This window comes from Macrosteles quadrilineatus, unplaced genomic scaffold (genome assembly GCF_028750875.1).
Source record: "Macrosteles quadrilineatus isolate MER2022 unplaced genomic scaffold, UCM_ALF_1.0 Scaffold_2__2_contigs__length_208266976, whole genome shotgun sequence".
Classification (NCBI taxonomy): Eukaryota; Metazoa; Arthropoda; class Insecta; order Hemiptera; family Cicadellidae; genus Macrosteles; species Macrosteles quadrilineatus.
The window spans coordinates 182,123,665-182,150,582 of NW_026542595.1; the positions used below are offsets into that span (position 1 = coordinate 182,123,665).

Below are 26,918 nucleotides of genomic sequence, written 5' to 3' on the forward strand. Positions count from 1 at the left end.
GCCAGTTAGCTTTAAATGCTTTGCTTTATTCTTATCGCCATATGTTTTAGAACCAACATAAACTATTGTAATTCATCTTTACAGTTTCTTTTCATTCCAGAATATTTTGTAAATAGTAACCACAATAATTACGAAACAAAATTAACTCAAGATTAAAAAATAAAGTAGTAAGATTGTAAAACAAAAATAACAACTTGAACGTAAAATTGTCAAAATTGAAAAGTTAAAACGTAGTTCTCCAAAATAGTTCTCCATCCAAAGGAAAGATGAACACCTTCAGTGCATGGTTCATCAATGATGCCGTTTACAAAACTAATATATACAAACCCACACATTTGTTTCAGAAACAATAGAAACCTAATCACCTCGAGCCCTGCATTCCTCGCGATCTCTAGATGGCACAAAGACAAACTGATTTACAATTCTCGGCTCAATCAGACAAATGTTTCATTGGATAAATTATTCATTCTGGACATTTCTGAAGATCCACCGGCTTCAGAGCAGTGAACCGGTCAGTTTTTACTGTCTGGACGCTCCCTGACCTATAGTAAAGACAAGTGAATCCACTGCCCGGGCAATAAATTAGATGACCTTACAAAATAACGACTGGACAACTCTTTCTGGGCCTGCGACAATATAGATCTGCTATATATAAGTGGTCAAGTTCAAGACTCCTCACTCTGGTCCCTTCTTTACTACAGGATACATCATGAGGGCTTTCGTAAGTATGCACTTCAGTGTCAAGGGAAGCATTGGGTTCAGGGGGTGGAATTGGGAAAACGGGAATTGTCTGTTAGGATGCATTCAGTTGATTAAAGAGGTGGCAAATGTCCAAGTACTGTTGTTTTAATATTTATATTATTTTATTTTGTATTTTGTAAAATTTTAATTTTTTTATAGAGTTTGAGCATTGTCTTAAAAATAAATTCCGTCTTGCCATTATTAAAATCCATCATTTTGATATATTTTCAATTATTTTCAAGGAGTAGACTTTTAACAAAATAAGCCGTGTTAACATGCATTCATAAATAGTACTGCCCCCCAAATTATCACTTTATAAAAGTATAAATATACAAATCCTCGTTTTGTGCCAATTCGGTTTACCTTTGTACCTAGTATATAATAAACTGTATGCCTAAAAGTTGACTTAAAATAGTTCTTAAAATATAAGTAATTACCAGAAAATTTATATTTACTTGCAATAGTAAAAAGAACAATTTATGGTATTTCAGATGACGTGTAAGAATATTCTAACAAAAACAGAGATAGGTGTATTTTTGTATAACATGTTATGTACACTATATTTCATGTTTTAATTATTGAACTATTTTGAATTAGATTGCGAACACATAAAAAAGGAGATTGAACATAATTTAATCGTGCAACAGCTCATTGTCAACAGTCTTCATGGAACGACTTGTATAATTTCAAGAAAAATCATTAAAAACTAGCTTGTGTTAGATAGTTGCATTGTTTTATTTGGTAAAGGTTTTAGCGAATTTTCTCTATTTTAAATACCGGCGATTGAAATAATTGAAGTTTAATAAATGCATAGACACAATCAAAATGAACTAGAGTGGCCCACGTATTATTTAAGCGATTTAAGATTCATAGGCCTACCTTGAGACTTTATATACAAATTATAATCTTATCATGATATTTGGAAGGAATCTAGATTTTAAAATGTTTGACATCCTACATGTTTTGTCGCTGGCATTAAAATACTGTAAACCGTGTTTGTATAAACATACCTGTAGTTTAATGTACACATATGTCTAAATTTAATTTGGTTTTTGGAAAAACTAAAATAGCAGAACTATGTGTTTTGTTGTTAAATGTTATATTAGCAGTTATATATTTGGATATCTGTCGTATACTTTGAGGTAAAACACTTGAAAATCTCACGAAGTCAATGGACTTATAAGCCAACGTTAATCATGTATTTGGATAAACTACGAAAAATAACATAACATGATTTTGTTGTGAATCTTTTAGTTAGCCACTATGACAAAATTCAGATATTTTTTTGGATGAAAAATACAACTTTAAATCTAATTTAAAATTAATAATAGTGTACCTTAGGAATATGTCAATCAAGTTAAATAAACATGAAGATACAATGAAGATAAGACACACTTTATCATTAGCATTTTCATGGTAGTATTTTATCACCTATATTTTAACTTGTCTGCCACACGAAAAATAAATTTGAATGAAGGATGAGTTGCGTGCATAGTCATACGTAATGTGTACTGACTACATCCAGCTGTCCGATTGTCCAACTTATTTAAAATCGAATGATAAAAAGAATTTAGATTCAATTTAAAACCATCAAGGAGCTTTTTTTCTCAGGTTTAAGCATGTAGCCCAAACAAAGCGTAAAAATACATAACAGTTTTAGTTTTTGTGATGAGTTTCCACTTTTTCATTAGTTTCACATGTTCCAGGGTCTTGTCTTCCTCCTCGCCACCTCTGCCTTGGCAGCTCCTCAGGGCGAGTCTAACGAAGTAGACTCCAGCGAGCGTAAGCAGCCCAAGGCACGTCAGCTGGAGCAGTTCGTGTACCAAGCTCCCCAGTACGGTGCTAAGTTTGCCCCAGTTGGTGCCCAGTACACCCAGGGCATCCCGGCTGGTGCCCAGATCGTGTACCTGCAGGGTGGCTACCAGCAACAACAATACGTCCCAGGCCAGCAGATCGCTTACATTGCTGGTGCCCCAGCCCAGGTAATGTATAGTAAACTTTTTCTATATGTGGAAATTTGGTAAAGATAAAGGGCGTTGCTGATGAGATTAGCTTACGATGACCTATAGTCTAAAATATGTCATGATGTTATTTTATTTTTACCTTGGATGTGAAATCCAATTGATTTGTAAAGAAAAAAAACTCATAATCACTTTTATGGGGTTTGGAACTTACTTAAAGCCACAGACCTCTAATGCTAAAATATATATATTAGTTTTTTGAAATCTTCCTGAACCCTTAGGTCACTTAGATTAATGAATGAATCCCAAAAATACTAAACTGTTAGGTAAAAATAATCTTATTGATATGATCAATGTCAAAGGATTGAATAGCTTATCATGCTGCTGCGTATGGTGGCTTTTTGCTAAACGATACAATTTTTCATAGATTACAATCTAAAATGGGGCATAGGATTTTTGAAATTAAATTATATGTTCTCTGGAACATTAAATAAGATGGGATAGTATGATTGATCGATTGAATCAAACTATATAGTGTTAGGCAAACGAAATACAATACTTACACAACAAAACAAAGTACAACAGTAAACTTACATTTTGGTAGTGTGTAGCCCATTTTAGACTGCACACATTCATAAAGTAAGTTTGTATGTTGTGCTTTTTGTAACGGTTAGCGTCTTTGCCTTTTGTGTGAGGGGGTAAATAGTCATATACATAAATATTGTATAAGATTATGTATACGATTATTACTTTTTCTTGCGTTCTTGCGATTGCGTTCTTCCCAACAATTTGTCTCAGTCGGAGACACTAAAAAATAAAATAAACACTTTCATGACGCAAATAACAATTTCCCTTTCATAAATATTACTAATATTCAATGAAAAACAATAGAATAATTTTAATTACAGAACGTATATAACTTGTTCATAACCAAAACCCCACGCTTAACTAGTAAGCATTTTAAATTTCTAGCAGACCATCGTCTCTGGAGCCCCTCAGACCTACTACTCTGGCGCATACTCCACCCAGTTCGCCCAGCCCCAAGCTAACGTGGTTGCCGTTAAGAAGACTGTAGTCAAGCCCTCCTACAAGGTGGCTGTAGCCCCGCAGCCCCAGGTGTACAAGACTGTCACGTCCTACAAGCCCCAAGCCGCCCCCGCTGTGTACAAGGTGTCGGCCCCTGCCCCAGCACCCGCCCCCGTTGTCAAAGTTAGCGCTCCTGCCCCTGCTGTCCAATACTCCGCACCTCACGCAGAGCCAGTCCATGTCATCGTGAAGCAATTTGAAGACAACAACTTCGATGGATCTTTCACTTACAAGTAATTATTTCAGTTATTGGAACGAGCTTGAGAAATTATAGCTTATTTTGTCAAGATTTTTTCATTCTGATTTGAATTTTAAGTGGTGAAATCAATATTACATACTGAATAGAAGGAAACATTTCTATACTTGTGACCTTAGGACATAAGTTTATTTGCTTTAAGGACTTCTTGAAAGAAACATTGGTAATTTTCTTTTAAATAGTACACTGAATCTGTATTGTAAAGGAGTTATGCTATCGTGACTAAATAGGCTACGCGATTTTACATAACAAAACTAACTTTGCATTTTAAAAGTCATTCTTTAAACTAGACTCTTGGTAAAATATTACAGATTTATGCCATAACTAATCGACTAAAATCTTATTTGGCAGCTACGAGACCGACCACGGTATTGCAGTTGAGTCTTCTGGTTACCTGAAGAACGCCGGAACTGAAAATGAGATTCAGGTGATTCAGGGAAGCTACACCTACTACTCCCCAGAGGGTGTTCCCATCACCACCACCTACATTGCTGATGAGAACGGCTTCCAAGTTCAGGTAGGGATAAACTAAATATTATACTGACTTTTTAAAGAAATACTTAGAAGAATGTTACAGATATAGTAGTTACATGTAAATAAAGGAAGGTAATAGAGAAGGGGTTATTTTGATGTGATATGTATAGGAGTGAGTTATTTATCAAATAAAAACAACTTTGGCTTTACTCAGTACAATTGTGGGGATTTGTCACACATTATGCGCCATTGTTGTTAAAAGGGTTCATGATGTGGAAAGATTGGGTTAACGGATCACACATTGATGACGGTGCAATTACACCCTCAAATAGCTACAAAACCAGGATAACTAATATTTACAAATGATTAAAGGTACTTTAAAGTATATTATTTTTTTTTTTTACTAATCACTGGGGGTTGGTTATTTAAATGGTGTATGCATGGAGCTCGAATATCCCTCCTCCAAATCCTGGGTTTAAAAAATACAGTTGTTTAATTGCCCACCTTAGATCCTTTTTCGCGTAAGGATAACTCCACATCACAAAAGGGTCCACTCAAAAAACACGATTTTTTCAGGGTGACCACCTTCCAGTGCCTCCCCCTCTGCCCGAAGCCATCGCTAAGTCCATCGAGTACCAGCGCAGTCTTCCTCCCACTGCTGAAGAACAAACCGCTGCTGCCGCCCGCCAATGAACAACTCCTACCGAACAAAATACCGGCTCAGATTGAGCCCCTATCTCAATAGTCTGATATACTGTATGTTTTATAACCAGTTTCCTACGTAGAATAAATAAAAGTGCAATATCATATAAACGTGTAAGCTTTAATTACAAAACCTGTTGGTTGATCTTTTAATCAACTATAACTCTTGTTATCTACCAACTTCACATCCAAGAACACTAGGTTCTAGCCTGGAGCTTTTTTACACATTCCAGGATAGTCTTTGTGAATCATTGAAAATAAAGTTATTTTTTTTTGCTTCCAAAAGGACTGGAAGGCTGTTTTACTTTGTGCTTTGGCAACCCCATGGAACTTAGACATGTGCGAGGAAATTATCAAGCAAAGTAAGAAGTTAACCAGTAAAGTTCAAGAAATAAAATTACTGATTATATATAATTGCACCACTGAAGTAACCCTCGACACTACTTTGGCCATTGTGCAGAAAATCGGTCCCTGATGAACTGGTCCAATAACTTACTACCTCGTTATTTTCTTTCAATAAAAGTAATTTTTCGAAAGAAAACTGTTAAGAACAACTTATCTTTGCATTTATTTTTCACTTAAATAGTGTTGGTGGAAAGAAATTCTTAACCGATTAAACACTGTGCCAAAACTACTATTCGTTCTCTATGTATTCGTTGCACATAAGAGTCCGTAATTTATCAAGGACTCTTAAATTATTATGGAACTAACTTGAGTTACACGCAGTAACAAATCATTGTAACAGGTGGTTATTCTGAATACAACCATCAGGTCAATAGATTTTAACTGTTCGGTAACTGTTACTTTTATTTGTTGTATTTTGTATGCGTATATATTATATGCGTTTTATTTGTTGTAAAGTTGTATAACTTCTTCATAAATCCAACATTTTGCATGACATTTAGAAGAATGACAAATAGGCAAGATATGCTTCTTACATATGAATAATTGATAAGAGGATCCTAGCGGGTGGAGGCTTTATGTCTACTAGATGAGATTTGTATTACAAATAGCCACTACTGGCTCAGGGATAACTGGTAGGACTATGATGTTACACGTGAGCTATAAATCACAATTCATAGACAGACTTGGCAACACTGGACACCGGGCTTGGTTAGTTTTATATTATTCGGTATGCGTAGTGATGTACTGTGGTAACAAATTTGATTCTTGACGCGTGCAAATTTGTACAGAATAAAAATTTTATTTTTCAGAGACATATGAAAAAACACCTCTTGTGGAGATTTTTAAATAAAAAACATATTTATTTCATTTTTTCCGCTATTGACATAAAAAAATACTCGAAATTCAACCAATTTGCAAAGTGAGAAGTTGAAAATGACGTGAAATTGTAAGGTACTAAATTGTGTAAGATCCTTTCTAACTAAATCAAGAGCTCACTAGCTAAATTATTGCAGAGGTATGATAAAATTAGGTCTAAAACAACAGGCAGGTGTTATGTACAGAAAACAACCTAATTACAGTAATTCCGAACCTTTAACTTAACTTCTTCTCCATCCGGTTACCTACTTTCCGAACCTAGGTAATAAGGCTATTTTTACGGTAAAGAGAAGAAAACCAAAATAAGAAATGTACAAGGATGTAAGAACAAACCGATTTAATGTGTACACCTCTCGTTAAACAATATTAAACTTTTAAAGTTCAGATAGAAAAGTGGGTTTCTACGCTATATGTTTAAAAAGTAATCAAAGAGTGGTGTTCATAATATTGAAAACATTTTTATCACTGCAGAGATTCATAAATAGTCTGAATAAAGCATAAGATATTACAGATTTTACAAAGCCTGAGCTTTTAATTTACTATAATTATTGTTGTTTAAATATTTCATTACATAATATTAGTATTAAGCATAGTTTTGATGACACTTTTTTATATATTTTTATATAGTTGGTCTTTGTAGTGAAAGTGTAAAACAGATTTAAAAATCAAGGAATCACAAAGTTTAAACAAATTTTATTACTTTTTTCGCTTTCACTTTATGAGCCTCGCTTTTTTACCTACAACAATAATCGCCTTGTAAATCTTACACAAAATTCCTAGTGACATTTAATCACATCCTTAATTATGTGCCACAGCTACTTCCTTCATGTTTGAGACCTTGCATTATAACATGATATTATATCTTTGATCTACTCCTAAGAGTGACATCAAGGTTGCTATCTATATTACTCTAATTGTACCCATTCCGAGACTAAGAAGATATTTCTCTAAATATGGTTTTTACCAAACAGTTATGTTTTAAAGAGTACTAAGTATCTTGACATTGGCACTGAGATTTGTAGTGAAACTGGTATCATCACACTTCCTCAGGAACGCGGCCTTCGGGAAAAGTGTCCGGGAAAAAAGTAGATCTGCCGAATTGAGGATTGATATGACGATAAACTCTTGACAAGATGAGTGAGTATATAACCAGTTGATTGATAAGTCAAGTCACTTCTGTGGTGACTACTGAGGATAACTTGTTACTAGACATCATGGTGTCTTGGGTAAGTTTAATCATAACTTTTTATATTATTTAGTTTTATATTAATCTTTCATTCCTTTGAATTCTTTTTATGAACGGACCAAACTCAGTTCTTTTTACTAGGCCTATCTTACGTCGACATTTTTAAGTTTATTTTAAAACGTTTTTATTAGCTCGCTTTCTTGTTCGGTACAAATTTTGCAATCAATTTTTATACTAACTTTCCGATGAGCTAGAGACTTTAAAATTGAAACATAGCTCACAAATGGAAGAAAATGCAATATTATATAATTTAATTTTCATATTTCCCTTGGGCTACACCCCACGGGCTTGTTTTTATTAACTCGCTTTCTTGAAAATTTTGATACTTCCCGATGAGCTAGAGACTTGAAACTTGAAACATAGCTCACAAATAGATAACAATGCTATATTATATCATTTAATTTACATATTTCCCTTGGGCTATGCCCCATGGGCTTGTTTTTATTAGCTCACTTTTCTAGAAGTTTTGATATCTATTTCAAACGAAGTTCCCGATTAGCTAGAGACTTGAAATTTGAAACATAGCTAACAAGTGGATGACAATGCAATATTACAGCATTTAATTTTCATATTTCCATTGGCTTCCAAATTTGCCATGTTTACATTTTGAAAGAATGTAAATATATCAATTAATTAAAGTCAGCTGGTTGACATAAAGAGCTGAAATTTGACAGTTCAAAAAACAGAGGTTAAGAGGTACAGGTTCTACTCCCAAGAGATTCTTTATACAAACAAACATTTCAAAATAAAGATAAACAATCTGATTGCAGATATAAAGGTGTTTGTTAATAATGTCATTTGTTATTTATTTAGTATTCTATAAAGTAAACAATAAATTAAATAGATTGATATATTTATAGTTAGGCCATACATTCAATCTAATACATAATTATATAAAAATAAACTCAAATAAACCTTAGATTTCCCACATGCCTCAGTCAATCTGATATAGATGCATGAAATAGATTTAACATCCACACACATTAAAAACTGAAAAGTAGAAAATAATTTATAAATAAAAACTTTTTTAAAACAAATCGTTTTGAAATGCACTAAAATGTAGAAAATAATTTAAATATATGTGGAGAGTTTAAATACTTGTAAGATTTAAAACGAAAAACGTGGGGTGCATGCAATTGATAATAATATTTTAGTTCAATAGGTGAAGGTAATTGTAAATTATCTATTGCATGCACCCCACGTTTTTCGTTTTAAATTTTACAAGTATTTATACTCTCCACATATTAATAAATTATTTCCTACTTTTTAGTGCATTTAAAAACGTTTTGTTTTAAAAAAGTTTTTATTTATAAATTATTATGAATCAAGCCATTATTAAGCAACCAAGCGACTATTAAGGAACAAAGCCATCAATTTAGTAATTAACATATATTTTTGTGAATCCTTTAACTAAAAATAATATATATATTTTTTAAATAATATAATTTATTTGTAATATTAATTAAGTAGCAGGATTTATGTGTTTTTCTATTGGTATAGTTGAATAATTTAGAACTTCATCTTCATCATCAATAGGATAAAACAATAAAATCAGCAGAAGAATCACTGTATCTTAACACCACTTTCAACTAGGATAAATTATTAGTCTCTTTTAAAAATGTCCGAAACATATGTAACCATGTTGGCTTGATTGCAATTTATGTCTTGGATGTTTAGACATGATTTAAATCTCTGAAATCATCCATCTCATCGTTCATGAAATATAAAATTAGATAATTCAAATAAGCTTTGAAACTTTGAAATTTTTCAAAATTTATCACCACTGAATCTATTATCAGATGTAAATTAGTAATAAATTGTGAATTACTGTAAGTATGACTTTTTTACAGACTGTGCTTCTTCTCTCGCTCGGATGTGTTTTGGCGCACCACAATGAGTTCCACCAACCAGAATCCACCTTTCCGGTGCAAAATGATCCACAACACACCCTAGCCTATGCACTTCCTGTGCAAATCTACTCGGCTCAATCTAGCCCAGCTCCTCCCCTTTCTGAAATCTACTCAGCGCCTGCCTCTTACCCTGCAATCTACCCGGGTCCACCACAAATCTACACGGCCACCATAGCACCAGCCCCTCAAATATACACAGTCACACCCGCTCCACAGTACTCAGCACATAGTCTAGGAGTTCAGAGCTATTCACCACCAAGTCCTTCGTATCATAGTTATTCAGAGCAAAGCTACTCACCAAATACGTACTTCGCGTCAAGTTACTCAGCACCTATACACTCAACTCAAAGTAATTCAGCACCAAGCAATAACGTTAACCATGGTTACTCACAATCCAGCTTATTATCTAAAACTGCTCCAAACGATTCGGTATCTACCATCCCATCACTCAGCTATACTATACCCAGTCTTCCACCTCAGAGCTATTCGGCGCCTAGCGTCTCAGCCAAGACATACTCTAGTACTAGATTTACAGCTCCTATATCCTCATCACACAGTTCTTCATTATCAAGCGTCTCTACTCAAAGCAATTCCGTACCAAGATATTCAGGAAATGCGCATACATCTCAGGGTAATGTAATACCAGGTTATGCAGCAAATAACTATGCTTCTCAGAGTTATTCAGCACCTAAACTCTCAGCCAAGACATACTCAAGTCCTAGTTATACCGCTCCTATCTCCTCATCACACAGTTCTTCATTATCAAGCGTCTCTACTCAAAGCAATTCAGTACCAAGATATTCAGGAAATGCGCATACATCTCAGGGTAATGTAATACCAGGTTATGCAGCAAATAACTATGCTTCTCAGAGTTATTCATCACCTAAACTATCAGCCAAGACATACTCAAGTCCTAGTTATGCCGCTCCTATCTCCTCATCACACAGATCTTCATTAGCAAGCATCCCTACTCAAAGCAATTCAGTACCAAGATATTTAGGAAATGCGCATACAACTCAGGGTAATGTAATACCAGGGTATGGAGCAAAGAACTATGCTTCTCAGAGTTATTCAGCACTTAGCCAACCGGGTAAGCCATACTCTGGTCCAAGCTATCTAGCACCTTCATCTAAAAGCCATGCAGCACCGAGCTATGCAACAGAGACCTACACATCTCAGAGCTACTCATCACCTAGCCACTCTTCTCAAAGTTATTCACCTAAAACTAGCCCAGCTTCGAGTTTCTTAGCATCCCATGGCTCGGCAAATTCTCAAACTTCCTCACTTGCAGCCAAAACCTACCCTATAGTGTATAAATCTGCCTCGATTGTGCCCGTGAAGACTTCTCAGTATTCTTCTGTTCAATATCAAGAACCTGTAGTAGAGTACCAGCCTACAGTCTTAAACCAAAATCGTAATGCATTCGTCAAACCAGTGGCCATTGTTACTCAAAGTCAAGACGATGATTTTGACGGGAACTTCAGCTATGAGTAAGTAACATAATTATTCCACAAAAAATGATAATACTTATTTAAAAGAGATAAAGTGCTTTCAAATTACATAATATAATATTTTATGAGCTTTTTAGTCTGATAAGACTCGAGTTTGGGGGGTTTCCATAATTTTGATATTTAACTTACACGCAAATTGTATGGGGATGGGGGGGGGAACGTTTGACTGATAAATAATCGTCCTAATTGTGTTTGCGTCATTATTAACGAAAACGACCTCGCATGCTTAAAACAATTACTAACCACCAACCGAAAAAGTACTGATTCTAAATCAAAAGGGTATGCAATCAAGAACTTTCATCATTATACAATTTTACACAACATTTTAGATATGTATGGATGGTATGCGGAATTAAACAATTACTTTAATTTACCCAAAGGTTTATCCTACATGCAAGTATTAAATTATTTATTATTTTTATCAGGTCTTTATGTAATGCTGTTTGGCCAAGTTTGTTACATATGTTATATAAATAATAAGTAGGTTGTTTGCTAATTTCTTTTTTTTTCAATTTAAATACATAATAGGAAAAAACATTACAAAAATAACTATAAATAATACATTTGTTGGCTTAAAAAATTAATTATCATATTTATAGCAATTTTATTGAAATATAAACATGTAAGGAGGGTATTTCTACCCAACGCAAATTTGTATCTATTGTAAATTGAAAATAGTTTATTTAATCTAAATTTTGTGGTGTTCGTTACAATTTCAAATCAATTTGGTTGTTGAAGATATCAGACGGAGAACGGCATCGCGTCTTCAGCAGCTGGCCACGTCAAGCAGGTGAGCCCTCAGCAGTTGGCCCAGGTCATGCAGGGTCAGTACTCCTACACGGCCCCTGATGGCACCCCAGTGGTCACCCGGTGGTTCGCGGACGAGACTGGGTTCCACGCCGAGGGAGATCACCTCCCAGGTCCACCACCAGTACCTAAGGGCATCGCTAAGACTCAGCACTAACAAGTGGCGTTATAAGGACTATGGCCTGAAGTTGTGGCATTTTAAATACCTACTTTTGTGAATAAACTGATTATTTTGCAAGACTTGGATTTATTTCTCCTTTGTTCAGATAAATTAGTTGTATTGGTGAAACGTAAATAATTAAACCTGCAGGAGTTTGATGACATCAAAAGTCTAAACTGTTACTCAGCTATATATTAATAATATAACCTCACAAACCATACAATGAATTACTATATTCCGTTCACAATATTTTGGTGGTTTGAGGGAAAAAAGCCTATCCCCTCTCTTGACCCTTACCTTTAAAATAATGGCTCAACTGCTGATTGAGCAACATAGATTAAATAATACAAAAAAAGTGTGGGAAAAGTTCTCCTCAAACTATCTAAATATTTTAAACGAAGTATAGTTCGTGGAATTCAATGGAAACTAGATCTGAATCAACCAATTATGTACTTTACTGTAATTGACAAAATTTTTATTGTAGAAGAAAGAAGAAATTTAGAAAATGTTTACAGTAGTAAGTGTGTGTAATTTGCTACACATTGTGAAGTAAAACTCTGTTAAGACCACACTAACGTTTCAAATGTAATATTTTTATTTTTATGGAATTTTCAATATGGGAGCATACAAAAATAATGTTACTTCTTAAAAAAAAACACACAGTTATTTTTATAAGTTAAAAAACCGATAATTTTTTCGTTTGTTAAGACGAAACGAATCAGTCTCCAGACGAAACTTATAAAATAATAAATAAAAAATATCATTAGATTTATTAGTTAGTAGGCGTGGTTGGCATCAGTAGCTTTGTAGAAAATATCGATCTTCCACTCAAGCTTTTTCATATTTAGATTAAAACCCGCTTCTACATAATCGCCATATTAAAGTAACTATGATTGTTGAAGTAATAATAAATCATTAAATTAATCCTAGGTTTTTATGCTATATAGCTCGTATTGTTACATAGTACAGTTGTAAATTATGCATAATTTTCATAATAATAACCAACCAAATCCAGAAGATCTACCCAACCAAAAATGTTGTATAGAAAATTAAAATTCTGTGCGAACTCTTAATAGAAAGGAATGGAAAGAAAAATAAGATTCATATGTACAATCATATTTATTAAGGAAATATCTAATACTTTAAGCGTTTACGTTTAAGCAGTTCTGTAGGGCTCCGCCCCAGGGGTTGGGATGTGAGCACCCTCAGCGTGGAACCCTGTCTCGTCCGCGAACCAGCGGGTGACCACGGGAGTTCCATCGGGGGCAGTGTAGGAATACTGGCCTTGGATTACCTGCAGGAGTGATAAAATATATGAGGAATGATAGTATAACATATCAATAACCGGAGCAAATGAACACACTTTTATTTATTTTCTTTTTCTTTTGCTGTTGTCTACGACAGTGGCGTTTTTTGAATTAATTCAATTCAAATTCTTTTAAGGGACGTTTGAGGAATTGAACTCGTCTCTCCCGCATCGAAGTCCTATACGCTTACCATAGGCTAACAACACACCCCAACACACTTGTTTATGAATATCTTTAACAGGAGTTAAAGGAGGTTAATGGAGTTAAGGAGTCATATGTAGTAACCTATACACAGCCCGATATTGATAAACTGTGTGTTGATAATGGTGCAATGTCTTATAATAATGTAAGAGATGAAATAGTTAAAAATAACCTTACACACGTAAAAAAAATATATACAATTATGAATTAAATTTATGAAGTATACCTGGGCTTCATCCTCGGATCCTGCGTTTTTCACGTAACCACTTGCAGATGATGCAATTCCGTTTTCAGCTTCGAAACTGGAAAAAAGAAACACAAAGTAAATTAATAGTGTCCATTCATTAAAATGTGAATAGCAAAATCCAATTTTACTAGTTTGGAATACTGTTTTTGGGATTCCTATTAATTTCTAATGTTGAATATGAAGAAATATTTTAAAACCATACTTAAATAAAGAAAATTGGAATTTCAATGTCTTAAAATTGGCATTTAGTATTTTTTATTTGACTGGTACAGTATTTTATAAATCACATTATCATAGACTATCGATTGTAATTTTATATCATAGTTATCAGATTAACTAAAGTAGTTGATAGTAAAATAATTCACTTACTAAAAACAGTTACGGTTTCAAACTCACAAAACGTTCGAGTTTTGATACAATTATTCTGAACACACGCCTATAACACGTTAAACATTCCTGTATGTGTGAGACATAAAAAAAAAACACTTACTCATACGAGAAGGAACCATCAAAGTTATCATCTTGAGATTGACGTAAGATTGCCACAGGCTTGACATAACCGGAAGCTGCAGTGTACTGGGGCTGGGCTACATAGGCAGGCTGGGGTGTGTACTGGTAGGCAGGCGCGGAAAAGGCTACGGGTTTGTAGGCAGGCGCGGGGTAAGCTGCAGGCTTGTAGGCAGGCGCAGAGTAAGCTGCGGGCTTGTAGGCAGGCGCGGAGTATGTTATGGGTTTGAAGGCAGGGGCGGAATATGTTATGGGTTTGAAGGCAGGGGCGGAATAAGCCACTGGTTTGTAGGCAGGTACGGTAGCAATAGGAGCAGCATAAGTCTGGAAAGAATATGTACATACTGATTCAATTCATTAAATTGTGTATTTCAATATATCTAATTAATTTTGATCTCAGTTGTGAGACATACACTGTAGTTAATGTCCAATTATCTAATAATGTTCAAAAATGTTTCAACTTCCCGTGTTAATTTTTGTACACCTTTAGCATGTTGATCTCGATTATTATTGCCCACAACCATATATAGCACATTTACATAATGCAGTAAAATAGCAAAATAATTTTTTTTTATATAAACATTGTTTTGATTATATGCAATATACGTTTGTATTTATGGAATATATATCTCTATGTTTTGATAGATATTAAATTTTTTAGTTTACAAAATGTATGAGTCAACATACTGTTTACAAGACTTTTTTGGATTTTAAGTAAATATATAATGGATGCAAGGTTTGATCAACATTAGATTTCATTGGATGTGCCATAAATACCCACAAATATCATCGCCGTTCAAAACCAATTAGTAAAACAAATCAACAGAAAGGTAGATTTTATTCAAAAATGCACTCTTGTAAACATTTATTCAGTCAATTTGGTCAGTTTGGGGGAAAGTGTAAAAATGTCCATACAATAATTAAAAATTTTTCTTGATATCTTTGTTGCTCCTAGTTACTGTAAATGATTCGTTACACTTCCCTGAATATACAGTATATATTTACCTTATAAGCAGGAGCGACGGCTTGGTAAGTAGCAGGGGCGGCAAAGGCGATCTTTGCAGGAGCGTATTGTGATTTGTAGGTTATAGGTTGGTAAGACTGGTAAGCTGGTGCCAAGGGTACCACCTGAGGAGCTGCAAATGCTGAGACTGTCAGTGCTACAAACACAACCTGAAATAAAGTTATTATATTTACAATTAAATTCATAATTTAAAACACTTATTTAACGGTAATTGAATAATTTTGCATAACTTTCTGTCACGGGTTTTCTGGACGAATTTAATATATTTGTAAAATAACTGTCCTATTGTTCAAAATAAAATTAATTAACCTATTATTACATTAACGATGAGATTAGATCCCTTCAATTTAATGGTTAGTTTAATGTTCAAAGAAGAAAGGTAAGACATAAACGAATAAGATCATTTTGTTTGTTGTTTGTTTGTTGTGATGCCATTGTGTTTTTCAATAGTAATTTATTTACAAAATTAAAATAATTTTAAAAATTATACTATTTACGGTGCATTTATTCTCATTACTTATCTCGCTTAAAACGTATATAACTAGTCGCTTTCTCGTATATACACTTCTTCAAAAAATCTTATTTTTTTGTATCTGGCATTTGATTAAATATGGAAACATTGACCTTTAGAAACAAATCTAGCACTATAATTTCCATCATAATAAGACCTTCAAAATGATTTGGATTATTTAGTGTGAAGACGGATTCAATATTTTAAATCTCATTTGAATAACTTATACATTTAAAATAAAGCTAAAACTTATCGAGCGAAATATTAATGATTGTGTTTTACGTTGGGTTTGTCAGTGCACACCAAATGGTTGTTTGGCAACTTTTGAAAATATGTTTTTTGTTCAATTACCTTTAAAGTTACGCCTTCTTTCACTTTTTTTCAAAATTAAGTATCGATAAACTGGGGATAGTTATTTTTTTTTAAATTAATCAATGAAATACGAAACTGTAACTGAAATGAAAATCAACCTTTACAGGTTGGACATCTCAATGCCCGAGTACCAGACCATTATTACTTAGATAAATTTGCTATAATGCTAAGTTCCTACTGTGATATGTATTTGAGTCGCCTAATATCAAATGAAGTTTTGTTTCACATCTTTAATATCATGAAAAAGTGTCCCAATTCAATACAACTAATTTAACTGTAATTGGATTTATAAGATTACATCGATAAACTATATTTTTAATTTAGTACTTAGGTGAAGTTTAAATTCATTACTCGATAGGTGTTGTACTATTTAGTCATTAAAAGTATAAACATTATTTTTGAAATACAGTACTACTTAGCCACGAGTTAATACAAATTAAGAAGTGCTTGTTTTAAAATAAACTGTGATAAAAAATATATATTTAATTTTTTTTATGTTTACGATATTAATTGCAATCTAAAGCTCTATCCAGTGTAATATTTGGGGGTAGTTCTTACAATGGGTTGATTACAACGATTGAATGTAGCCTGATACTATGTAATGTAAGTATATGAGGTAATGATCGATATACTAATACCTTATCCAAGTTTCACACTTCATTACTTACCAAACCCTTCATGTTGCCCAGGTGAAGTGGAGACAAGAGTGAAGTAGCCGGTAAGTGTTGGGCGACTTATATAGAGGGTGCATCAAGATCAAGTTCAAGTCGCCAGATCTAGTTTACAAAACAGCTTATCCAAAGGTCAGGATGCGACATTTTGAATTTATTGCATATACATCCCGTCCCACGCACCAAGGCTGTGTTTTTGGCAGCATTGCATGCAATTGAGAAGAAAGTTGAGTTCAATCATAAAGTAATTCTATTTGCATTTTATTATGCATTGCACATTCGTCTAGTAAAGATATGAGGTAACGGATTTCGACATATTCCAGTTTCGGGTTGTAGGTTTGGTTTGTGTTTAGTTATGTGAAATCACCGGTAGAAATAATTCTGGGAAAGGTAAGTGAATAATTAAATTACTGCACATTTTTAGTTCGTAAGATGGATAACAACAAGATGTAGCTTAAAACCAATATATTTTGTGGAAATTGTTTCAATATCTTCTGCACTATAGGTTGTGTCTACGGTTCTTCACAAAGACCGTTTGATAAACCGTAGAGATAGGGGAGGGTGGCGATAGTTGATTAGTTGATATTGTTGTGGTACAGTAATCGCCACTGCCTAGTAGCTACAAGAATTGACTTTTTTATAGCGTATGCATCTAGGAAAGAAGTTAGGTTCGGAAGTTAAATAATAAATTTAAATTCATCCGTAAGACCGGGCAACATATATTATGTCAACAAATAATGGCCATTCAACTACAGCTAGACTTACAATTCATGTTATTCACACATGTTAAAACTGAGCTATACCATTGATTATACACAGTATAGTATAGTATATTATAGTATAGTATAGTATAGTATACCAATGGCTATACTAACAGAGATTTATTTACTCAAAACTGTTCTAATTAACAGTTCAATAAGTCTAAAATTACAGTTATTTTGAATTATAATCTTCATAAATATGGTTCTTAACCCGCATAAAGAATCTTTCTTGAATACAACTTCGCCATCCCCCTCATTGACTGCCACTTCAATGTTAGTTCTTGAAAGTTTTATGTATGTAAAGTTAAACTTAAACTTTTTCCTACAAACAAAATATTTCATCGTCATTACACGAGAAAAACCATCAATTTATAATAAACCAATTTAATTCTCAGATCTCACATGTTAGTTCTTTTGAGCTAGAAATAAGACGGATTAATATGTTACCACCTCTCCTTAAAATTGCAAAACCTGTAGATCTTAAGAAACAGTTTAAATGCATTTTTTTAGCTTAGTGTATATTCTTTGAATGGATTAATTGAAAATTGTAAATCAATGGACTGATGTATTTGATTCGTAAGCAATTTGTTATACAGTATTTTTGACGTTGTCATAAATTGTAAATGTGCGACAATCAGTTATTTGACTTCGATAGAAGTCATAGTTCATAAAGTATAGTTTTAGTTAAGTTTTAGAAATTTAGTATAATAGTTTAGAATGAAAATTATAAGTAAAAAAAAACGAATCAATTGGCAACAAATGTTTAAGAGGTTTCACTGAGCATCTTAAAAATTTTAAGAGGTTTTTGGTTTATACACATCACTAATGTAATTGAGTACACAATCAAAGTAACTTTTCACAAAGTGACGGATAGGTTTTTGCTGTTATCGTTGGACTGTGCCTATAACAGAACTGTTGGTACTCAAGTACCTAGTCTTGACTCCAGGTAATTTTTCAAAGAGCTGAGGGTACCAATAGTTGACTTTGAGGCACTTCTAACTGCAGTAGTTTCATTATATGACAAGTCGAAACACTTGATAGTTTTCATGCCAAACAAAAATTCTGACAATGATCAAAATAAATTGGATACTATCAAAACAATAGATAGAAAAGCAGTAAATGAGTTTTATTCGGATTTGATACTTTTTTCTGGTGCGTTTCTGCACTAAGATAACCTTTTCAACCTTCCCTCACAAGCAAAGTTGGGAGCGCTTATGAAAAATAATCAAAACCCAGCTTCTGTATTATGACTCTTTTTTCCTTCGACCATTTCACTTTTTACCGCGGTAATCTCAAGACATGTCTCAATCTAGTGATTTGTGGCGTAGCGACCCGGACGTTGTTATACCGTCTCAAGGCTGTTGAGACTTCTTTGTGAATCCTACTGATTAGCATTCCACGGTCCGGGTCCACTGCAAGGAGACATCTGCTGATCTGATCTGCTGCATTACTGCAGGTTCATTACTTGGATATTTACGAGCTGCTGGGAATGTCGATATGCAAACTTATCCAAGTACAATCTAGTTTGGAAAAGTAAGAATTTGGTGGATGGATATTGGATATGTTACAAAGATAGATAAATATAGTAAGTTTATATTAGAAATAATCCTGTACAATACATATAACTTTACACATACCGAACTAAATATTATAGGCAAAACATATTCTCCAACACATCCCAGTATTTTGAGATATGATCTATTATAGGTACTCTTAGGACTTCATCGTTCTCTATAACAGGTAATCTTTCATTAATTCCAGTATTAATGGAAAGATTTAACATGAGCCTATTCAATCAAATCAGGATAGCTGTAAGATTCATTTACCGCAGGTTGATAGGAGTATTGACAAGCAAAGTAATCTAACAAAGAATCTTCAAGTACTTTACATCATAGATATGATACATGGAGGATACCAGATAGGAGAGAAATATTCCAATATCAGACACTAAGAGAGTTATTCAGCATAAATAGTGACAATGGCGAGGTGAAATTATTTGTATATTTCATTATAACGCAAATTAGTGCATTTGCTTTTGCTCTACCGTGAATAATTTTTCCATTTAACTGAGTGGCCAGGTTAAGAGAACGCAAGGGTTAATTATTCTTTCACCTCCATCCGACGAACTTCCATTACTCTGGTAGTCAAAATCAAATAACTTCTCATACTGCACGCTATTACATGGATTTTGTGTGTGTTGAACCGTTAATATCACACCATTCACTAGCACTACTCGGTAAAGACTAACTTCAAACTTAAATAATATCATGAACAAACACTTTGCTATCGGGTGGAAATTCTTAATACTTGTCATATTACCTGATTTGCCCTCATTTTTCCCCTCCAGAATTCATACTATGACTATAGGCTACGTACTTTTTTTAGTTTTTTTTAGTTACTTTTTTTAGCCCATCTTTCAATTTATTACTTATTTCGGAAAATTAAAGTTTACTTTTTGTTTACCCTAAAGATATCCTTTTCATAGTTTTACGATCTTGTAAGGTTTTAAAATTAACCTATTTTGTTCCGGATCCAGCCATGAAATAAAATATATTCAAATGGATACTGTAGAAAATACATAACCTATATATAGACCTAGAATATTTAACCTATATGTAGGTTAAATATTAGATTTAGATGTTTAACACGCCGTATCATTGTATCGTTTAAAATGCCGGACGCTTATTGGTGTGTCAACGGATTGATTATATGAATCGCAAGCTAGATTCTTTCCTACCGTAGAGGTTGTTACCTAAAATGTATGTATATTTCCTGTTAAAAATATTATTATCATTTTTTATAATATACAGATCCACATATTAGGCATATTGCCTTAAACTAGAATCGTGCAACTAGGCCGTAACCTAAATGACTAACACTCATTTTTTAAGGTTAGGTCCAAATTAGCGCTAATTTTTGTTAACTACCCTAATAATCACACACACATTTAAACACTAGACAATTTCATGCATACTCTTTCTTCTTTCTTCAGCAAAAATCCTGTAGATACGCATATATCTGTTAAGTCCACAACACATAACCTACGGACGCAGTCCTACACACCTACGATAGGCGGCACAACACTGCAGTATGTGGAATATATTTATAATATAAATCTATTTTGTATTAGAAATGTAAATATAAAAATATATTTTTAATATATTGAACAAATACATTTAAAATATAAATGTAAAACGTTGAACTATACTGTATTTAAAATACATTTAAATATTATATGAAATATATTTACAAAGATATGTTATAAATATAACATACAATATACACTTTAAATATATTTTAATAAATATATTCAAAATGTATTATGAGAAATACGATTAATTTATAATAAACTTATATTCGATTTATATTTAAAATACATTCTAATATATCTTCTAAAGTACAAAATTTATACATAATGCCAACTTATATTAATTTATACTATATTAAGAATATAGAATGGAATTATATATTTGTACAACTTTATATATTAACTATATTTTGAGAAACTTTAATATATTTAAATATATTCTTAATATATTTTCATGTATAATATTTAGCACGTATTATACGGTATTTGCATATATAATACACGTATTATATATGTATTTAACACATATATTTTATGTGTGCTAATTATTGTATTTCGGGATATGCCGAGGATCAAACCTATAATAATAATAATAATAAAGCTTTATTTCTCCACAAGTAATACAATACAAGTATAATGATCTAAGAAACAAATTATTTATAACCTATAATATAATCAAAACTTATTGTTGATTAACTAAAAAAAAAAAAAACAGTTTACATTAACTTGCGAAGAAATATACACACACAAAAGAAGACAAACCAACAAACCAGTACAACCATAGCAGCAATATCTTTCAACTATAGGGGTTTGTTCCTACATAGCGATAGGTTAGAGGGTGGTTTTGTTAAGGTAATTATTCCCATTGAACCTACCTGGAATCAATTTGTTTTTAACAAACCAGTACTGTTTCCAATCACAGAACATTGCTGGCCTAAACCATCGAGGAAGGTAACCCTCTAATCCTGTTACGGAAAGTCAATTACTGATGGTAAATAGCATCTTGACAACATTGGGAAAGAGGGGCTATCGCAAAAAGCTTTAATTATACGGGTAGCATATAAGACTCAAGGCTCGAGTGGGTGCCAAAAATCCAGTAAAAAAGCATCTCCGAACATCTCCGTCCAGCGACTGGTGCTATTAATATCGGTCGAAGGTCGTTTCAGAGGGCGTCAAAGCAGAAGTAGATCCGACCAATGATGAAGCACTCCTCCCCCCTAATACTTATAAATACTTGATCCTTCCTTACCGAATATCTGTATTGATCTGCACTCTGCCATGTACTCTTTGGTAAGTGTCGTTTCCCAATTATTGGTTGTGGATACTGTATCAGTATTGTCAGAATAATATGTTACTAAATTTCATCATGTTTGTGTCAATCAATAGGCTCTTTGCTCCTCTAAAGAGTTTTGGGACATTCCTAGATACCCCTTTAAATCAGATGTGTCAACTACTGTTTCAGAATAGTCCGTTTCCTAATAAACTTTTATAGGAAGAATATTTAATTCGATTTTCATAATTACAATTCTTCTATACTATTGCAACATAGGACGATAGGTAATATCACTTTTATATCGATAGGTGAATACATCTTTACTATAACCAATGTGACAATTTTAGCTATACGTGTTGAGGAAATGTATTCTACATTAATAAAAATCTAGTGTAGTATTACTGGCAATATCGTCTAGAATCAAGTTAAATTAACACAATTAAATTGATACTTCCACTAGACTATCAAGGTATATTTTAAATGTATTCATTAAATTAAGATAGTTTAAAACTTAATTAAATATCAACTAGAAATGATAATTTTTTAAGCTTGGCTTTTTATAACTTAACTGATAACACCACAGAGTATATTAAGAAAATGTATATTAACATAACTTCTCTAATAGGTAATAGCTAATGTTGTACTATAAACGAGGCACGGGACTAGATCTCTTTGCCACCTTAAAGCATAAATGCAAATTCTTTATTCCTTCACAGTAAAACGTTTGTATTTTATAGGTACAATATTTCAAATTAATATTCTCTGATTTTGGATCGTACTAACCAACACAAAATCTAATGAGTTTGCAAACCATTTCTGCCTGACTTTGAAAAGAGAGGTTCTAAGGGGATACAGTTTTCACTTCGTTGCGCTGTGTTTCGAAAATTTAAAACATGCCAACCTTTGCGTTTATAATAGTTTGAAGTTCAAATCATCACCTGTTATTTTCAGATGTATATGCTAAATGATGTGCCTTGTCTGTAATCATGTTGTCGAGTAATTGTTAATCTTACAGACAATGAAAATATTCCCATATACTGCTAATGTGTCAGCTAAATATAATATTTCCACAGTGAAATGCCTATGATAAATATTTAGAACAAACCTTCATTATTGTTTGACACAAAGTAATCAAATTCGCCATTTTATATATCATCATTATAATCATCTTCATCATGATATTTATCGATTTAGACAGATCAGTAATTTTATATACATTTACAAATGAATCTAAACTGGCCTCGTTAAAAACACTATATTTAATGTATACATTGATTAAAGGGACTATTGGTTTTGGCTGTCGCCACGGCGTCTCTGACATCAGCAGCCCCTCAGTATGGTTTCAACCCCAAGCCTGTCACCTACGTCAAGCCTATCCTCATCTTGAAGCAAAGCCAGGATAACAACTTCGATGGAACCTTCAACTACGAGTAAGTACCTTCCGTTCCTTTAAACTACCAAATAATCGTTATCTACATAACAGTTGCATTTAGAAAATGAATCTATAGGTGTGTACTAAACTGTTTAAAATAACCTACATTTAGTTTCATGACGAAATCAATCCAAGAAAAATCGGAAGATAACAAGTATTCAAGTATATAAGCTACTAAAATTAGTATATAATATCTAATCTAATACCTAAGCTTGTAATGTTTAACTAATAGGTTATTAAAAATGTTATAGACAATTTTAAAACTAATATAAACAAGTGGTTTATTTTAACGATTCGTCTTAGTTACATAACAGATAATACTCTTTGGCCAAATATTTGATTTATTTCGAGAATATAAATCGAAGTGCCCTGAAAAGGATTTTAACAACGTGTTCAACCACTAAAGATATGTTTACGAGAAACGTTAAGTTATTTTTTAAAAACGCACTAGCGTTTGATAATGATTAGTTTATTTGCAGGTTGATATAAATATTACTAATAAATACGGTTTCAGGATTGTCTATTTTTCATAAAAGTCTGCCATCACTTTTTTAACCAACCGTCATGGCTGTCTATAAACGATTAAATAACAGATTGTAATCAATTTACGCGGGTAGGCTAGTTTTCTCTTGGTGGCCCGTGCTACCGCCGATTAGTAATGGATTTAGCTAACTATGCACATTAGTTAATGTATGGTGCCATAACCAGTTTTAAAGCCCACAATGGTATACATTTACCAATTGAAGAATGTATATATATGGAAGTAGAAGTACCTTATATTGGAGAACAACCGCCACTAATCACACAAATTAATACTATTTAAAGGAAAATCAAATGAATTAACAGAAACCTTTATGTTATTGACAATTTATAAAAGTAGAAAATTTATAAAAGTAGCAATTATAAAAAACGAAAACTTTTAAAAGTCAAACCATTTCAATCAACAATCCATTTCACATCAAATATTTAAGTAAATCCGTTGTTAATTTAATTACTTTTGAATAGTTTGGGTGCCTATTTTTTGGTTATTTTGAATACATTCAATCTAGATTATTCATAAACTGATATGTTTCTTATTTGGTTATTATTTATGACGTTCTCCACTAAATTTGGGACACGATGTTACAGTTTTGAGTCAGAGAATGGTATCGCTTCTTCAGCCAACGGATACGTGAAACAGATCAGCCCCAAGGAGCAGGCTCAAGTCATGCAGGTGCGTTATTGGGAAAATAAGCTTATTTTAATCACATAGCTATAAGTATTTATCTGATTACTTGGTAGTATGTATCCAACAAACACAAACATACAACTGTATGACTAAGGAGGTAATGTTGCCATTGAAGCTACACACTGATAAACCATTTTTTGTAGACTTAAGGCTATTTAACTGCAGGTTCTTTATTTTTACTCATTTATTTTATATTTCTCACCACACTGTAATAAAAACGTGTTTTTTTTAATTCTTAACTAGGTTGTGATTAGTAATTAAAATTGCATGTTTGAAAGTCTGTAAATAAAATAAAATGTATTCACTTATTAGTGAACCTAGAATGTGCCACTTATAATTTTGATTACATACTACAAAGCAGTTACATTTTAAAACAAGTTTAACAATTCACACAGTATCTTACAACCAGCCAGAGAATTTGTCAAATTTGATTGACAAATGAATAAATTGGTTGTTTAAGCGGCCTGAGGTCTAACCTTAAGTGGGATGAATATGACAATTATTAGTATGTTATACCATATTTTACATAGAAGATATATTCACATTAATACATTTTGCAATTAAAATATGTTTCTAATTGATTCAGTATATTAATTTTCTAAAAATAAATAAATATGTGTTATTCCTATGAATTGGTAGATTTAAAACTCATTAGAGATAGAGAACAAAGATTTTGAGAAAGTAGAGATGGAGATGAAATTTTCAAACATAAGTTAACACAGAAATACTTGACGATTAGTTATGTACGCAGTAGATTGTCAATCCGAAAATCTTATTTGCTGCAGCAACGTCCCAAACAACAACGATAACATCTTCTCTATATAGCACACAATGATAACCACAGTATTACATAAACATTTGATTCACCCCTTCCCATTTCACATTAAGTGTTCGTTTTTTTTATTTTGTAATAATATAAGATTTGCTGTTCCAGGGCCAGTACTCTTACATCGCCCCTGACGGCACCCCAGTGGTCACCCGGTGGTACGCGGATGAGACTGGGTTCCATGCTGAGGGAGCCCACCTCCCCGTGGCACCCCCTGTACCTGAGGCCATCGCGAAGTCCCTGGCCTACCAGGGTCCTAGGATAGGACGGCGTTGAACAAAAGTCAACAGATGACTCTCAAATACGTGCAATATTCTTTTCATTCTTATTGTAAATACTAATTATCAAATACACCCTTTCCTTAAAACTGTCTGTGTTTCTTTTCATAAGATGTTCCCAAGTGTAATTTTGCATCATGTTTAACATATTTAAATTGTTTGTTCGCTGAATGACAAGTTAAATATCAAACGTTGTAAAAGGCTAATAATTACACAACATCAATGTATTTGAGGTAAATAATTTGAATGCAAGATCAACATTTGTTTGTATGACTTCAAAACAAGTTTTTTTTTATTTATATGACAATTCATACACTTGACTAAAACCCATAGTGATGTGGAGGGTATATATAGGTGACGGTCATACGATGCTTTACCATACATCAGTTCATGAATAAGAACCAAGTTGGTTTGAAATCGAAAGATTAGTTTACTGTAAATAATAATAAAATAAAAAATAACTCTTCTTAGACTTAATCTGATGTAACTTTTAATCTGATATAAATTGACTTCAAAAAGATAGATTCTGACTACCATTTATTACATTCTACGTTTTATATTCCAAAATTATTAAAACTACAGATACTGATAACGTGACAATGTTGATCAAATCGTGCAATAAAGTTATTGTTTAAATTTAAATTATTTGTTAAGGCAAAACTAATAACTTAAATACTACTACACTATAAACAAATATCGACTGTTATTGGGTTTCAATACGATTTTTTATCAAACTATTGCTATTGATGTACAAAATGTATCATTTTTCAAACGGTAATATAACAAAGGCTTAAATATTTGACTTAAAATATTCAGCACAATCTGGTGGTGGAAAAGTAGATAGTATACAAGATATTACCCAAGTGTTAGGTTCATATCATTAAGAGGTCAAACAATCAAAATATTTGGCAATTTCATCAAAAGGTAGATACTAGTTGATAATGATCCTGTTGACTGGGTTATACCTGTGACTAACCGGTACAACGTGTTATTTCAAGGTAACGGTTACTAACAACCGTGACAAGATGCACCTAGTTACGCCAGTATCCTTATTAGC

General features: G+C 32.9%; 4 protein-coding genes across 5 annotated transcripts; 3 read left to right on the forward strand and 1 right to left on the reverse strand.

Annotated features, from left to right (window-relative positions):
• Positions 1-679: 679 nt before the first annotated feature.
• LOC128987687 (endocuticle structural glycoprotein SgAbd-1-like) lies at positions 680-5,331 on the forward strand. Of its 2 annotated transcripts, none has more exons than XM_054408669.1 (5): positions 680-721; positions 2,448-2,723; positions 3,675-4,021; positions 4,396-4,561; positions 5,095-5,331. In XM_054408669.1, the coding sequence occupies exons 1-5, from the start codon at positions 710-712 to the stop codon at positions 5,209-5,211; spliced, it is 918 nt and encodes a 305-aa protein (XP_054264644.1). In that variant the 5' UTR covers positions 680-709; the 3' UTR covers positions 5,212-5,331. The 2 variants fall into 2 exon arrangements, with proteins under 2 accessions (XP_054264644.1, XP_054264645.1); XM_054408670.1 differs by having other exon boundaries at positions 3,678-4,021.
• A 2,312-nt stretch (positions 5,332-7,643) lies between these two features.
• Positions 7,644-12,213, forward strand: LOC128987686 (uncharacterized). The gene is made up of 3 exons (XM_054408668.1): positions 7,644-7,727; positions 9,598-11,147; positions 11,907-12,213. Exons 1-3 carry the CDS (start codon positions 7,716-7,718, stop codon positions 12,130-12,132), a joined length of 1,788 nt encoding a protein of 595 aa, XP_054264643.1. The 5' UTR covers positions 7,644-7,715; the 3' UTR covers positions 12,133-12,213.
• A 1,022-nt stretch (positions 12,214-13,235) lies between these two features.
• On the reverse strand, positions 13,236-17,003 carry LOC128986138 (endocuticle structural glycoprotein SgAbd-1-like). The gene is made up of 5 exons (XM_054406305.1): positions 16,973-17,003; positions 15,403-15,570; positions 14,381-14,721; positions 13,870-13,945; positions 13,236-13,429 (listed from the first exon to the last, which is right to left on the reverse strand). Exons 1-5 carry the CDS (start codon positions 16,982-16,984, stop codon positions 13,292-13,294), a joined length of 735 nt encoding a protein of 244 aa, XP_054262280.1. The 5' UTR covers positions 16,985-17,003; the 3' UTR covers positions 13,236-13,291.
• Positions 17,004-22,027: 5,024 nt separating this feature from the next.
• LOC128986140 (endocuticle structural glycoprotein SgAbd-2-like) lies at positions 22,028-25,950 on the forward strand. The gene is made up of 4 exons (XM_054406307.1): positions 22,028-22,114; positions 23,379-23,527; positions 24,658-24,742; positions 25,692-25,950. The coding sequence occupies exons 1-4, from the start codon at positions 22,103-22,105 to the stop codon at positions 25,857-25,859; spliced, it is 414 nt and encodes a 137-aa protein (XP_054262282.1). The 5' UTR covers positions 22,028-22,102; the 3' UTR covers positions 25,860-25,950.
• The last annotated feature ends 968 nt before the right edge of the window (positions 25,951-26,918 follow it).

Bases quoted from the DNA above. Each gene is read 5' to 3' on its own strand.
- LOC128987687 (XM_054408669.1), top strand. The intron at 4,022-4,395 runs GTAATTATTTCA...CTTATTTGGCAG, and splicing joins GATGGATCTTTCACTTACAA to CTACGAGACCGACCACGGTA. The intron at 4,562-5,094 runs GTAGGGATAAAC...CGATTTTTTCAG, and splicing joins AGAACGGCTTCCAAGTTCAG to GGTGACCACCTTCCAGTGCC.
- LOC128987686 (XM_054408668.1), top strand. The intron at 11,148-11,906 runs GTAAGTAACATA...TGGTTGTTGAAG, and splicing joins GACGGGAACTTCAGCTATGA to ATATCAGACGGAGAACGGCA.
- LOC128986138 (XM_054406305.1), bottom strand. The intron at 14,722-15,402 runs GTAAATATATAC...TATTCTTTCCAG, and splicing joins CCGTCGCTCCTGCTTATAAG to ACTTATGCTGCTCCTATTGC. The intron at 13,430-13,869 runs GTATACTTCATA...TCACTCCTGCAG, and splicing joins GATCCGAGGATGAAGCCCAG to GTAATCCAAGGCCAGTATTC.
- LOC128986140 (XM_054406307.1), top strand. The intron at 23,528-24,657 runs GTAAGTACCTTC...ACGATGTTACAG, and splicing joins GATGGAACCTTCAACTACGA to TTTTGAGTCAGAGAATGGTA. The intron at 24,743-25,691 runs GTGCGTTATTGG...TTGCTGTTCCAG, and splicing joins AGCAGGCTCAAGTCATGCAG to GGCCAGTACTCTTACATCGC.